Source organism: Hemitrygon akajei, chromosome 21, assembly GCF_048418815.1.
Source record: "Hemitrygon akajei chromosome 21, sHemAka1.3, whole genome shotgun sequence".
NCBI lineage: Eukaryota > Metazoa > Chordata > Chondrichthyes > Myliobatiformes > Dasyatidae > Hemitrygon > Hemitrygon akajei.
The window spans coordinates 39,003,187-39,018,407 of NC_133144.1; the positions used below are offsets into that span (position 1 = coordinate 39,003,187).

Below are 15,221 nucleotides of genomic sequence, written 5' to 3' on the forward strand. Positions count from 1 at the left end.
AAACTGTGAAGTTAAGAGGATCTTTGCATGCTGTCTCAGGATCTGGTTTAACTTAGATAAGAATTTGAAAGAAGTAAGCTACAGTGATTTCCACCTGAATTTTGCATCAGGTTTGCATAATACACACACACCAGGTACATGGGCTGATGAAGCCAATATTGTCTAAGTGAGCAATCTACATTAAATCCGATAATGCTGCATAAGGATAATGTAATGTTTAAAAGCAGGAATACTCTCTCAAATAGAACTGTGAGTACACTCACCCCTCAGGGACTGGAGCAGTTTAAAAAGGCAGCTCACCACCACCTTCTCATAGGCAAAGAGGGACAGGTCAGCCTGTGAAGCTCACATCCCTTGTAAAAGGTTTGAACAGAATCAAAATGGTTTTATGAAGAGGAAGTCACGTTTGATCAATCTGCTAGAGTTCACTATGGCTGCGACAGGTAGAATATATAAATACGTGGTATAGTTGAATACCCAATTTATAGGTAAGTTATAAGACCATAAGACATAGGAGCAGAATTAGGCTATTTGGCCCATCGAGTCTGCTCTGCTACTCAATCATGACTGATCCTATTTTTTCTTTCTACTCAATCCCAGTTCCTGGCCTTTTCCCCGTAATTTTTGATACCATGTCCAATCAAGAACATATCAATCTCTGCCTTAAATACACCCAACAACCTGGCCTCCACAGCTGCACAAAGCAATAAATTCCACAAATTCACCACCCTTTGGCTAAAGAAATTTCTCCTCATCTCTGTTTTGAAAGGGCGCCCCTCTATCCTGAGGCTGTGTCCTCTTGTCCTAGACTCTCCCACCATGGGAAACATCCTTTCCACATCTACTCTGTCTAGCCTTTCAACATTTGAAAGGTTTCAATGAGATCTCCCCCCCACCATCCTTCTAAATTCCAGTGAGTACAGACCCAAAGCCATTAAATGTTCCTCATATGATAACCCTTTCGATCCTAGAATCATCCTTGTGAACCTCCTCCAGACCCTCTCCAATGCCAGCACGTCTCTTCAAAGATGAGGAGCCCAAAACTGTTCACAATACTCAAGGTGAGGCCTCACCAGTTCCTTATAAAGCCTCAGCATCACATCCCTGCTCTTGTATTCTAGACCTCTTGAAATGAATGCTAACATGGCATATGCCTTCCTCACCACCGACTCAACCTGCAAGTTAACCTTTAGGGTGTTCTGCACAAGGACCCCCAAGTTCCTCTGCATCTCAGAATTTTGGTTTTCTTCCCCCGTTTAGAAAATCGTCCACACATTTATTTCTACTACCGAAGTGCATCACCATGCATTTTCCAGCATTATATTTTATTTGCCACTTTTTCCTCAACACCTGCCCCTCCACCAATATTCATATCATCTGCGAACTTGGCAACAAAGCCATCTATTTCATCATTTAAATCACTTATATACAGCATAAAAAGACACGGTCCCAACACCAACCCCTGTGGAACATCGCCAGTCACTGGCAGCCAACCAGACAAAGATCTTTTTATTCCCACTAGCTGCCTTCTTCCAGTCAGCCAGTGCTCTAACCATGTCAGTAACTTTCCTGTAATACCATGGGCTCTTAACTTGCTAAGCAGCCTCATGTGTGGCACCTTGTCAAAGGCCTTCTGAAAGTCCAAATATACAACATCCACTGCATCCCTTTTATCTATCCTACTTGGAATCTCCTCAAAGAATTCTAACAGGTTCATCAGGCAGGACTTTTCCCTTAAGGAAACCATGCTGACTTTGTCCTATCTTGTCCTGTGCCACCAAGTACTCCATCACCTCATCCTTCACAATTGACTCTAACATCTTCCCAACCACTGCAGGCAGGCTAACGGGTCTGTAATTTCCTTTCTGCTGCCTTCCTACTTTTTTAATGAGTGGAGTGACATTTGCAATTTTCCAGTCCTCCGGCATCATGCCAGAGTCCAGTGGGTTTTGTAAGATCATTTCTAATTCTGCCATAATCTCTAATGCTACCTCTTTCAGAACCCTAGGGTGCAGTTCATCTGGCCCGGGTGACTTATGTACTTTTAGGTCTTTTAGCTTTTTGAGCACCTTCTCTCTTGTAATAGTAACTGCTCCTGTGCCTTATGGTTTTATCTCTTTTCCTTTTATCTGATCTGCTCAAAACCTCAAAGAACTCTATTGAAATTACATTTCGTAAAAGTTGACTTTGCTTGATTGTATTACGGATTTCTGAATGTCCCAAAACTATGCAGTTAGCAGTATTTCCCTAATGACAAACATTGAACCAACTAAATTGAACTGAATGGAACTAAAGTAAATATTCCTAGACTGTTTCAATGACTCTGTGGTTTGATGTTTAATATTCTATGTTTTCCGCTCGATTTTGCTGTTTGCGCTATTTGTTCTTTTTTTAATGTGTTGGCTGCTGATGTTTTCTTTGAACAGGTTCCATAGTGTTTCTTTGTTTGGTGGCTGTCTGCCGGAAGATGAATCTCAGATGAATACTGCATACATACTTTAAATATACTTTGAACTGAATCGATTAATCTTAGAATCAGAAAATAAAACATTTGGTTTTGTTTAAAATTTTACAGGAGATCAGGAACACATTCAAGAAAATGTATTGGGCAATGCATTCAATGCATTGGCAATGCTGGTGTATAGAGTGAAGGCCCAGATACACAGAGCACCTGGCTCTTCAGCTTAGTGCAAGCAGAAGCTGTTGTTGGGTCAGTTCTGCCCATTGGCAGACTGCAAAGTAATATGCAAATCCAATGCATTGTATTTCTTTCATGAATTGCTATCAACTAACCAGGATAGTCCAGTGCCTCATAATGCATTAGATCCTCCTAATTTAGTTGCCTGGTTCTGCTTTGTTTCAACTAGGCTGAGTTGGAATCTCTGAGCTGCTTCTATGTCAGAACATTCAAGCCCAAGTCCAAATCTAGATGAGCATTCCAATACAGCATAGTTGGAGCAAGTACAGCAGTATTTTGGGTGAACCAATGAGGCTGTAGCTTTATTCCCCTGGTCCTTTTGAACATAAAGATCTCACTGTCTACAAGGAATATCAGACCATTCTTTATCATGTTCAGCAAGTCCAACCAAAAAAAACCCTGTTAATTCCACATTGTCTTTCTGTAGGATTTTTTAGTTCTAATTTTGCCTGCATAACATTGATTATTTTAAAAGACCTACCAAGCATGATGTGTCCTCTTGTCATCAGATAATGCTTCTTCAGTGGATGTACAATCCCTTCATATCTCTCCACAGCAATGCACAACATTGTTAGAATGCAGCTCGTGACAGCTGTTGTCTGAACAAAAGGAACCATCTTGCAGATGAAAGTCCCTAGAAATCATTTAAAATATTGGAAAATATTGACAGAATGATTATCCAATGGAGTTAATCTGGTTATTTTGATAAAATTAAAATGCATGCACAAATACACAACACCCAGCCATAAGTAGATACCCCACTCTTCCATATGCCTTCAAAGTCTGCATCTCCCTAAAGAGGAAATCACAATGGAAATTATGCAGAAATGAATGTCAGATAGCTACAGAGAAAGACTTTCTACAATGGTGCTTGTGCAACTCTGAGACAATTTCTCAGTACATTGGTGACCATTTCTCAACGTGTTACATCTGAAGTCAGACTGTTTGCAGATGACCTGATTCTGTACAGTCCCATAAATTCTCCAAATGACTGCAATACCCTTCAACAAGATGTTAACTTGCTGTGCAAGTGGGAGTCTTCCTGGCAGATGAAATTTAACATCTCAAAGTGCTACATTATGAGAATGACCCACAAGAAATTTTTTTACCATCATCAGTACTTCATGGGAAACGCTGCACTCCAGGAAGTAAAACATCACCCCTACTTGGGCATTGAACTGTCAGATAACCTTAGCTGGGCAAAACACAATAACCAAACCATTTCAAGTTCCATCAAAATCCTTGGCCTTCTACGGCATAACTTTTGGAATTGCTCAAAAACCACAAAAGAAATTGCTTATAAAACTCTCATCCATCCAAGACTTGAATACTGTAGTGCCATTTGGGATCCCTACCAAACCACTCACATCAATAACCTTGAGAAAGTCCAGGGAAGAGCTGCCAGGTTTGTAACCAGCGATTATAGAAAGACCAGTAGTGTCACAGATATGCTTCTCGACCTCAAATGGGATACCCTCCAAAGATGCCGTGCAATAGCCAGGCTTACTACAATTGACAAGGAAACTCATTCATTAACTCCATCCAACATTAGTCACCTTTTGTGTAACCAGAATAACAGACCAGCAAACCGACAAAACCAATCCCTGAACAACAAGACCACCCAGACCAACAAGGACTGCTACTGCTACTCACTGTACCCTAGGACCATTCCAGTTTGGAACTCCCTGCCACCACACATTAAATCAGCCGCTGATAGTAAAATTTTCAGGTCGCTGCTCTTAAACACTGCAATTTAAATTACAACTGCATGCATGAGGGACTGCACGTTTATAGCCCAGTGGTGGCGGTTGGTGAAGTATGGACAAGACAAGACAACTAATTCCTGATTTTTCCCTGACATGTAAAAATTTATTAGACTCCATCATTCCCCAGCTTCCAGCTCTTCCCTTCCATAACTATTTCATCTCCATTTCCAGTGATATTCACTAACACACAGAGTTAACATGACTAACAGCTCCATTCCATTTTCCGAGGTTTCTTATGCTTTTACAATTCAACCCTCCATAAGAATACTCCTTATATATTCTCCTTGCCCTATAATAGGGGTGCCTAAAACAAAGAGGGCATTGGTGGAGGGAAAAGGGTAAAAGGGGATCTGAAGAGGAATTTTTCAGAGGATGTCTAATTATTTTAATACATGTTAATTTTAATTTTTGAAACAATATATACTTCTAATTATTTAAAACAATATCAACAATGACACTGATTATTGGCAAAACTCCCACCAAAGACTTAACTCCACTCAAAAATTATAGGGCACTCTGAGTCACGACACTTTAGCACAAATATGTGAAAATCTGCAGATGCTGGAAATCCGAGCCACACACGCACGAAATGCTCGAGGAACTCATCAGGCCAGGCAGCATCAATGGGAAAAGATAAACAGTCAGCATCTTGGGCTGAGACCCTGATGAAGGGTCTTGGCCCAAAACATTGACTGTTTAGATTTTAGCACAATACCTCTTGAGGTGTAGTTGCTGCTCAGGGTGAAGAGATTGGTTGACTATATCTGGCCCAAATAACTGAGGACTGGTGGGAGCTGCTTGCAGCAAGTTCAAGAGGGAGCCTATGGCACAAGTCAACTGAGCTCAATTAGTTAAATATGGTTCCCCTTTCCTCGTTTCTAGGTGCTTATCCAATACCTTTCAAAAATCAGAATCAGAATCAGGTTTATTATCACTGCCATATGTCATGAAATGTGTTGTTTAGCAGCAGCAGCACAGTGCAAGACAAAATCTACTACAAATCACAGAAAATAAGTAAACAGTGTGAAAGAGGAATAGTGGGTTAGTGTTCTTTTTAAATGGACCATTTAAATATCTGGTGGCAGAGGGGAGGAAGTTGTTCTTAAAATATTGAGTGCGAGTCTTCAGGTTCCTGTACCTCCACCCTGATGGTAGTAACAAGAGGGCATATCCTGGATGGTGAGGTTTCTTAATGATGGATGCCTCCTTCTTGAGGCATGGCCTTTTGACGATGGTGGGGAGGCTTGTGTCATGATGCAGCTGGCATTTAACTCCCTGCAGTCTCTTGTGATCCTCCACACTGGAGACTCCAAACTATGCAGTGATGCAATCAGAATCTATCTTTGTCTCTCAATAAGAGCCTACTTCACAGGGTTAATACAATCTCTTCCTGAGTGGGATCATGACAGCTACATACACCTAAGTGACATCAAGAAGCACTGTGAGTCAAATATGCTGCAGGTCCGTAGTCCTACAAAAATATTAAAGAGCTCCTGCTGTGTCTCCTTTGGTCTCTGATCAAGAGGTGTTGAAATCAAATAGACTAAAGTTGGCATTACTTCCTGTGTTGAAATTATACACACTCTGGCTCCAAGTAAGTGTCTTGGTGAGATTAGAAAAGGATTCTTCTATGCTCCTGGTTATCTCTTGTGATTTGTCAGGGGTTTCAGAAAATGCCCCATGCATCCTGTACCTAATGAAATGGCCACTGAGTGTATGTTCATGGCCTTCTGCCGCTGTAGCCCGACCACTTCGAGGCATGACATGTTGTGCATTCCGAGATGCTCTTCTGTACATCACTGTTGTAACATGAGATTATTTAAATTACTGTCGCTCTCCTGTCAGCTCGAACCAGCCTGGCTATTCCCCTCAGAACAAGGGGTTTTCGTCTACAGAACTGCTGCTCACTGGATGTCTTTTCTTTTCATTTTTCATACTATTCTCTGTAAGCTCTAGAGATCGTTGTACCCGTTTCTGAGACATTTAAATGACCCCGCCAGGTACCAACAATCATTGCACAATCAAAGTCACATAGATCACATTACTTCCCCATTCTGATGTTTGGTCAGAACAACAAGCAAACCTCTGGATCATATCAGCATGCTTTTATGCATTAAGTTTGGCTGATTAGATATTTGCATTCAAAAGCAAGTGTATAGGTGTACCTAATAAGGTGACCACTAAGTGTATGTTCCCTACCACAGTCCTTTTCAAAGCCCTCTGAGGCAGTACTAATGTGTGACCTCTTTCTCCAGGGTGTTAGGACACTGCCTTTCCTTTGATTCTGGCTTATATGTTGCCCACCAATACCACCTGCCTCAATGTGTAAAACATATCCCTTGATTACAGATCCTTCTGTCTTCAAGTTCTGTTTCCCTCACCTCTGCCCCATCTGACCCTCAACACAGATGCCCCTCAAGGCTGTATCCTGAGCACCCTCCTTAACTCTCTGTATACCCATGACTGTGTTGCCACCCACAGCTCCAACCTGCTAATTAAATTTGCTGACGATACTACATTGTTTGGCCTAATCTCAAATAATAATGAGGCAGCCCACAGAGAAGTCATCACCCTGATACAGTGGTGTCAGGAAAACAACCACTCCCTCAATGTCACAAAAACAAAGGAGCTGGTTGTGGACTACAGGAGGGACAGAGACAGGCTAACCCCAATTGACATCAATGGATCTGGGGCTGAGAGGGTGAACAGCTTTAAGTTCCTCGGCATAAACATCACCAAGGAACTCACGTGGTCTGAAACGTACCGGCTGTGTGGTGAAAAAGGTAGAACAGCACCTCTTTCACTTCAGACAGTTGAAGAAGTTTAGTATGGGACCCAAATCCTAAGAACTCTCTACAGGGGCATAATTGAGAGCATCCTGACTGGTATGGGAACTGTACTTTCCTCAATCGCAGTCTCTGCAGAGAGAGGTGCAGACAGCCCAGCGCATCTGTAGATGTGAACTTCTCACATTTCAGGACATTTACAAAGACAGGTGTGTAAAAAGGGCCTGAAGGATCATCGGAGACCCAAGTTACCCCAACCACAAACTGTTCCAGCTGCTACCATCTGGGAAATGGTACCACAGCATAAAAGCCGGCACTAACAGGCTCTGAGACAGCATCTTCCTCCAGGCCATCAGACTGATTAACTCACACTGATATAGTTAACGCTATAGTAATTGTCCTGTTTTATATACTATTTATTACAAAAATTACTATAAATTGTGCATTGCACATTTAAATGGAGGTGTAATGTAATGATTTTTACTCATGTATGTGAAGGATGTAAGTAACAAAGTCAATTCAATTCAACCTGCTGGCATGAACATCAAATTCACAAAATTCCAGTAATTTCCCCCAACCTGCCCCCCACTCCTTCTCCATTTCCATCCCCTATTCCCTCTCTCACCTCATCTCACCAATCACGTCCCAGCTCCTCATGCATGTGAAGGATGTAAGTAATAAAGTCAATTCAATTCAAATTGCCATTTTCTGAGCTGGTGCTTTGCAGTTTCAGAAGCAAAGAAATGGTCACTTTCTCTTCAATTCCACTGGCTTTGCCAATGGTCCAAAACTTCCAAAAGTCCTGTCATCCCACACCAATATACCACCTCAAAACTATCATCCCATTAAAACTAGTCAATAAGCTTGAAGACCTAGGCCTCAATACCTGCCTTGTGCATTAAGCCCTTGATTTCATGTCTTGCAGACCTCAGTCAGTTCAGATTGGCAACAAGATCTCCTCCACAATCTCCATCAGCACAGGTGCACCACAAGGCTGTGTGCAAAGCCCCCTGCTCTCCTTGCTTTATACTCATGACTGTGAGGATAAGAACAGCTCCAATGCTATATTTAAATTTGCTGGTGATACCACTACCATGGGCTGAATCAAAGGTACTGATGAATCAGCATGTAGGAAGGATGCTGAGAATCCTGCTGAGTGGTGCCATAACAAAAACCTCTCAGTCAATGTCAACAAGACCAAGGAGCTGATGATCGACATCAGGAGGAGGAAACTGAAGATCCATAAACCAGTCTTCATGGAGGGATCAGAGGTGGAGAGGGTCAAAAACCTTAAATTTTTTGGTGTTATAATTTCAGAGGATTTGTCCTGGTAAATAAATGCAATTATGAAGAAAGCACAGCAGCACCTCTACATCCTTAGGAGTTTATGAAGATTTGGCATGACATCTAAAACTTAGACAAACTTCTATAGATGTGTGGTGGAGAGTATATTGACTGATTGCTTTACAGCCTGGTACAGAAACACCAATGCTCTTAAATAGAAAATCCTACACAAAGTAGTGGATATGGCCCAGTCCATCATGGGTAAAACCTTCCCCAGTATTGAGCACATCTACATGAACACTGTCGCCAGACAGCATCATCCATCACCAAGGACCCCAACCAAGCAGGCTATGTTCTCTTCTCACTGCTGCCATCAGGAAGAAGGTACAGGAGCCTCAGGACCCACACCACTACGTTCAGGAACAGTTATTAAGCCTCTGCCATCAAGCTCGAAACAGAGGGGAAAACTTCCGTCCCATCACTGAACTGTTCCCACAACCTATGGATTCGCTTTCAAGGACTCTTCATCTCCTGCTCTCGATATTTATTGCTTATTTATTTACTATTATTATTTTCTCTTTTGTATTTGCACATTGGTTATTTGTCTGTCCTGTTGGGTGCAGTCTTTCATTGATTCTATTGTGTTTCTTGAATTTACTGTGTATGTCTGCAAAAAAACAAATCTCAGGGTTTTATATGGTGACATATATGTACTTTGATAATAAATTTACTTTGAACTTTGAGCCTCTTTTCATACTTGCTAGTTGAAGGTCCACTAATAACATTATTACTTTTACTGAGTCCACCAGAGCAGATTCCAATCTGATTGGTGAGACTCTATCCAGTTTTGGTTCTGCAATACTGGCCCTTCTGGTGGTTCCAGATTTACAGCAGATTGTGCCACATGTCCCAGCTGATCAAGGTGTCTCATTGAGTCATGTAGCATAGAAACAAATATTTTAGACCAGTGAATCAGCCATTTTCATATTACTCTCCAATTATTCTCATTAACTCACCTCAGACTCTACCACCGAACTACTATATGTACAAGAGTCAACTTACTGCTCCACTTCTCCAGGTCACTGGAGTTATGGAGAAGCAGCTACACCAGCGGCTCCACTGTGTCACCCCACAATCTGCAGTTGTTGTTCTCCACTCAAAAGAATGGGTTCAATGTTTGTGTGCCAGGCCTAACTGGCCACAGGTTTAGTACTGAGACCAATTTCCCAGCGTAACTGTTCAGAAGACATGGGACTTCAGATTCCATTTCTTGACCCAGGGGAAGGCTCAGCACAGTTTTTTCATCTGTGAGAAGCAATGTGCAGTTTAAGGATGTTCATATCAGGGGATCACAGATTTACAAAAGGTTTACAGAAGGAGAGCATCCAGACAACCAGCCTGTGTGTGTGTAAGAGCTGCTCTTATTCCCCTCCTCTTTCTATAGTCTTGTAAATGCATTCGGTTCCCTATTGGACATCACTGTTGAATTTTCCATGAACATGGGTAAAAGATAGATGAGAAACATTCTCCTCTGAGTTTAAAAGGGGTAGGGAGTGAGCTCAGCATAAGGGCTGCTGATGCATGGTGTACTAGGAGAATGGGGAAACACAGATACAGAAAGAAAAGTATGGGTAGACCATTCGGCCATTCCAGCCTGCATCTCCTTCCATGTGATTATGGCGGCCATCCAAGTTTCTGCTTTCTTCCCCTGTCTCTCAATCTCATAAGCTCTAAGAACTACATCTAATTCATTTGTGAATATATTCAATACTTTGGCCACAGCTGTTTTCTGTTGTAATTCCATGGGCTCATCACATTCCTGGTGAATGAACTTCTTATTTTGGCTCAGCTCAAAGTGGTTGACCCTGAATCCTTTGGTTGTGGCTCCTGTTTCTGGTCTTCCCCACCAGTGGGAACATCCTTCCAACATCTAGTCTGAACAGTCCTTCAGGACTTTGTTTCATTGAGGTTCTCACCCATTCTTGGATCTAGCAGATTTATTGTTTAAATTGCCTTAATTCTTTTCACTGCCATCCAAGAAATCAGGGGGGGAAAGCAGCCAAATTTATTTAAGAGGCCATTGGAAAACCGACTCAGATGAGTTTAAAGGGAGATGTGTCCAATGAGGGTAAAATGATTTTAGGGAAAAGCAGCATGTATATTTATAGAGCAGGTGGTAAAAAGAGCAAATGAGACAGTGAAGCAAAAAACAACTTGCTGAAGGAAACCAGCAGGTCAGGTAACATTTGTAGGTGTCTGAAGAATTTTTTTAAAATGACAGAGGCAGGGCTCCACTAGACCCAAAGGAGCAGTGTGAAACATTTCCCCATATTTTGAGAAGAACAAAAGGGTTAAAAGATACAAGTGAACTTTTAAAAGCTATTATTAATGCTGTTTGAGATAGTGATTTAGATGCATATCATATTTTTTTTACTGAGTTAAGTATTGTATGTTATTAGCTTTGCTACAACAAGTGTATGGGACATTGGAAAAAAAGTTGAATTTCCCCATGGGGATGAATAAAGTATCTATCTATCTATCTATCTATCTAAAAGTGCAACACACAGGGGACTAGAGCTGCAAACCAGGACAGTTTTAAAGGAGACCTGTAGTGAGGGTGATATGAATTTACACTGTGGGAGATTGAGGGATGTTAATATTAAGAAAGGAAAAGTGTTAAGGGACCAGGCAGAATGGACAAAAGCTCCACTCAAATTTGTGAACAAGTATTTGCATGCCAGAAAGGATAAACAATAGTGCAGGAGTCATGATACCTTGCGACAGACTGGCGTCCTATCTGGGAGGGAGTCTCGTACTCTCAGTTGCTTCACGTCATGGAAACCGGCATAAGCACAGGCTTGATGAACCTATAAGGCTCGGGACAGACTTTAACTTTAACTGTAACAGGAGTCATGATAATCAGAACATATCAGGAAGTTAGAAAAAAGGAAAATGATGAGATAAAATTATTGCTTTTCTTTCTGGAGTTCACAACATTCATAAGATGGATGAGTTGACAGCACAGATAAAAATAATTGGACAGGATCTGATAACAAATGGAGATACAATTGCAAGTTAAATGAACTGGAGTGGGAACTGAATATTCGGATGTATTTGACATTTCAGAAAGATAGACAGAACGGTAGAGTAGCTCGGTTAACAAAGGAGAAGCACTGTACTGGTGAAGAAAGATATTGGCTCAGAAGTTCAAAATGTGGGAAGAATTAAATAATACGGATAAAAAATTACTGTTGGCAGTTGTACATAATCCCCCCCCCCAGCAGTAGGACAGAATGTATGTCAGTTAGTAAAGGGGGAATCTTATGAAATACATACAATTATTGTGCAGAATAGAGATTAGACAGATCAAATTCTCAAGTGCAGTCTTGAGTTCATAGACTTCATTTGGGTTGATTTCTTAGAGCAACATTTTGACAACTAAAAAATGAGTATACTTATTATATCTGTCATTGAGTAATGAGATGTGAAAAATTAGTGAATTTGTTAAGAATCCTCTGAGAGAGAGTGAAAGCAGGAATCTGAACATTGACCCTAAACTTAATTAATTAATAACAGTTACAATGTTAAGATGGCAGAGATGCCTAATGTGGACAAGGCAAATAAATTAATGTTGTTAGGTCAGCAATTTAAGAAATGCCGAAGAAAGGCTTGATGTAAACGATGCACCATCTAGGGCTATCCAAGGAGTTAAAGTCGGCATCAACTTGAAAATGCAAGGCACACAGTATTGCAGAGGTTAGTGCCCTATTGCAGGATTGGGAATGTTTTGGAAGTTACAAAGGATGATTTAAGTAATTGGAAAGAGCAAGAAGGTAGAGTATGAGGGTAACCAGCAAAAATATAAAATCAAATAGAGTATTCTGCAAAGGTGGTATAAAAGGCTGTTGATGCTGGAATCTAGGACAAAAAGAAACATTGCTGGAAGAATTCTGCTGTTCAAGCAGCATCTCTGGAGGCGAAGAGTTGGTCGATATTTTGGGTTAAGACCATTAGGATTGCATCAGAGCTTTTACAAAGTGTATAGAAGGGAAGAGATTGGCTGAAGTACTTATCAGTTCCTTAGAGTATGAGGCTGTGAAATTAACAATTCAAAGTAAATTTATTATCAAACTGTGTGTGTGTGTGTGTGTGTGTGTGTGTGTGTGTGTGTGTGTGTGTGTGTGTGTGTGTGTGTGTGTGTGTGTGTGTGTGTGTGTGTGTGTGTGTGTGTGTGTGTGTGACCATTGCAGGCATACACAGTAAATCCAATAGTCTCAATGAAAGACTGCACCCAACAGGATGGACAAACAACCAATGTGCAAAAGACAACAAACTGTGCGAAGACAGAAGGACGGAATGCACAGTTTGACAACAGAAAACAGAGAAATGACAGAGATTCTGAATGATTATCTAGGGTTAGTTTTCAGCATGCAAGACACTAAAGTTATCCCAAAATTATCATTAGGCACCTCAGCACCCACAAACTGGAGTGAAAACAAGGGATCCTCGACTTTGATGGATTGCCTAAGAAAAAGTTGGTTATTATCTATCGAATTTCATGCATTCTGTAGTGGTCCCAGGTAACTGGAAAGCTACAAATGTAACACTAATATTCAAGGAAGGGCCATGTTAGAACTCTTAAAACTAATGGCCTAACAACTGACATTGGAAAAATGCCTGAATTTATTATTAAGAAGATAACAACAGGTGATCACAAAGGGGCTTCAATACATTCTAAATGGAGAGAGTGGACAGCCAATAGTCATGGTGCACATTGACAATAGTGACTAAGAGAAAGAAATGAAGTTCTGCAGCCTGAATGTGAAGAAACTCAAGAGCAGGATCTTAAGATTAGAAAATTCTGCATTAGTCTTGACTGACAATGAGAATAAAATTAGAATAACATGGGCAAATCACAAATTACTTAAAGCAGGGAAGGCAAATAGAGATTTGATGGATGTGTTTAATTCTGTTTAAGGTTTCAAATAGATTTTCTAATGGCTGAGTTTATATTAATTGACAAATGAGCCTGAGCTGCATCATGGTCAGCACAGACATTGTGGGCCAAAGGGCCATTGATGCACCATCAATAACTCTAGGAGACTGGAAGTGAACGATAGGCTTTTATTAACAGCAAAAAGGGAGCACCACATCTGGAAGACTGAGGGAGGAGCAATGCCCCAATCGCCTTTATACAGGGGTCTGTGGGAGGAGCCACAGGAGCAGTCAGCAGAGGGGTGTGTCCAGACAGGTAAACATAGTTTACCACAGCCATTTTCTGTGCTGTATTGTTCTATGATTTTATGGGCCAGGGCAATTTGATGCATGCATTGCCTGATTGAGTGATAGATACATCAAATGGAAATTTGTCACGATTTAGGTATTTAGGAGAAAGGTGAATGGGTCCATCAGGATTTCTGCTTGACAGTGCGGAGGGCCAAATGAACTCTAAACACAAAAGTCTGAAGAAGTGGAAGGATAGTAGCCAGAAGAAGAGAAAGGCTTGTGGGGAGCATCAGCCCTAATGTTTCCTTGCCAGTCTTTTCTATGCTATAACCTCTTTTACAAACTAGATTGCAAGAATAAGTACATTGAAAGAAATCAGCAAGGTTTTTTCACCTACCATTATAACCCTAGCAATCTACTTCAAGAAGTAGGAATCTAGATTCAGAGGTGTGGCTGGCCTACGCAAACGCAGTGTAAAATATCTAGCGTTAAGTATCTGAGAGATGTTTATGGCATTTTACAGTAATTGCAAAAGATGCATAAAAGAGTCACCAATTAATCTGAAATCATTACCAGTTCTGTTTTTGCTGTTGGATCCGCACCGTTCAGAGATTACTGAGAAAGAGGAACTCACCCCCAATCCAGTTGATGAAGATGTTCTGCAGCAGGGTGAATGGAATGCAGAAGAAGGTGATGAACAGGTCGCTGACCGCCAGCGAACGAATAAAGACGCTGTAAACCGTTCGAGACTTTTCCCGTCTCACTGTGCACAGCACCAGGCTGTTTCCAAAGAGAGCAAGTAGGAAAATCACACAATAGGTCACAGTAAGGGCTACCTTCCCGGTGAACGGCAACTCAGGGACGCTGATCAGCGGCTGCAATTTGTATGTCTGAATAAATTTTTCGCGAGAGATGTTATAAAAATCCAAGATCTGGTTCAGAATTTGGGGCGTAACATTAAAAGAGCGGAAATTTTTTAAGACTTTCATTTCTATTCCCACTTCCCCCTTTCCCACTACAGTTGCAATTAGTCGGTCTGTAGAGACAGTCTCATTTCACAGATAGCTTCCCTTAAATGCGAAGACAGTTCAGGTTCTCGCTGGTAACCAGACAAGATTGAATTGGAAGGAAATGGTTACACACTTTTATACCCTCAGTCAGTGGATGCGGACGTAAATATGCAGTCACCTGCCTTCCCAGGTGCTGTACGTACCCCAGAAGGGAAAAGCATACCGCGCGTGAGTTTTACCGATTGAAAATGGAATTCAGATATTCTCTGTATGGGTGACCACCGTTTTTATTGCTCTGCATAGTAGGAAGATAGATCGCAACTGTTTTGAGGAAATGAATGACAGGTTTGCTCAATCTAAATTTCCCGCCAGTTCCTCGGTGCTGTCTGTAAAAGCAATTATTTTACCAGCGCCTTCCCAATCTTAAAAATATTGACTTCCAGGTCAACCA

General features: G+C 41.2%; 1 protein-coding gene across 1 annotated transcript in view; it reads right to left on the reverse strand.

Annotated features, from left to right (window-relative positions):
- Positions 1-14,749, reverse strand: part of LOC140714441 (pyroglutamylated RF-amide peptide receptor-like) — a 37,150-nt gene extending 22,401 nt beyond the window's left edge. Inside the window, exons 1-2 of the mRNA XM_073025739.1 lie at positions 14,395-14,749; positions 3,180-3,332 (exon numbers count right to left, since the gene is read on the reverse strand). Coding sequence (XP_072881840.1) covers positions 3,180-3,332; positions 14,395-14,749 — 508 coding nt within the window. The remainder of the gene's footprint in view (positions 1-3,179; positions 3,333-14,394) is intronic.
- Between the last annotated feature and the right edge of the window lie 472 nt (positions 14,750-15,221).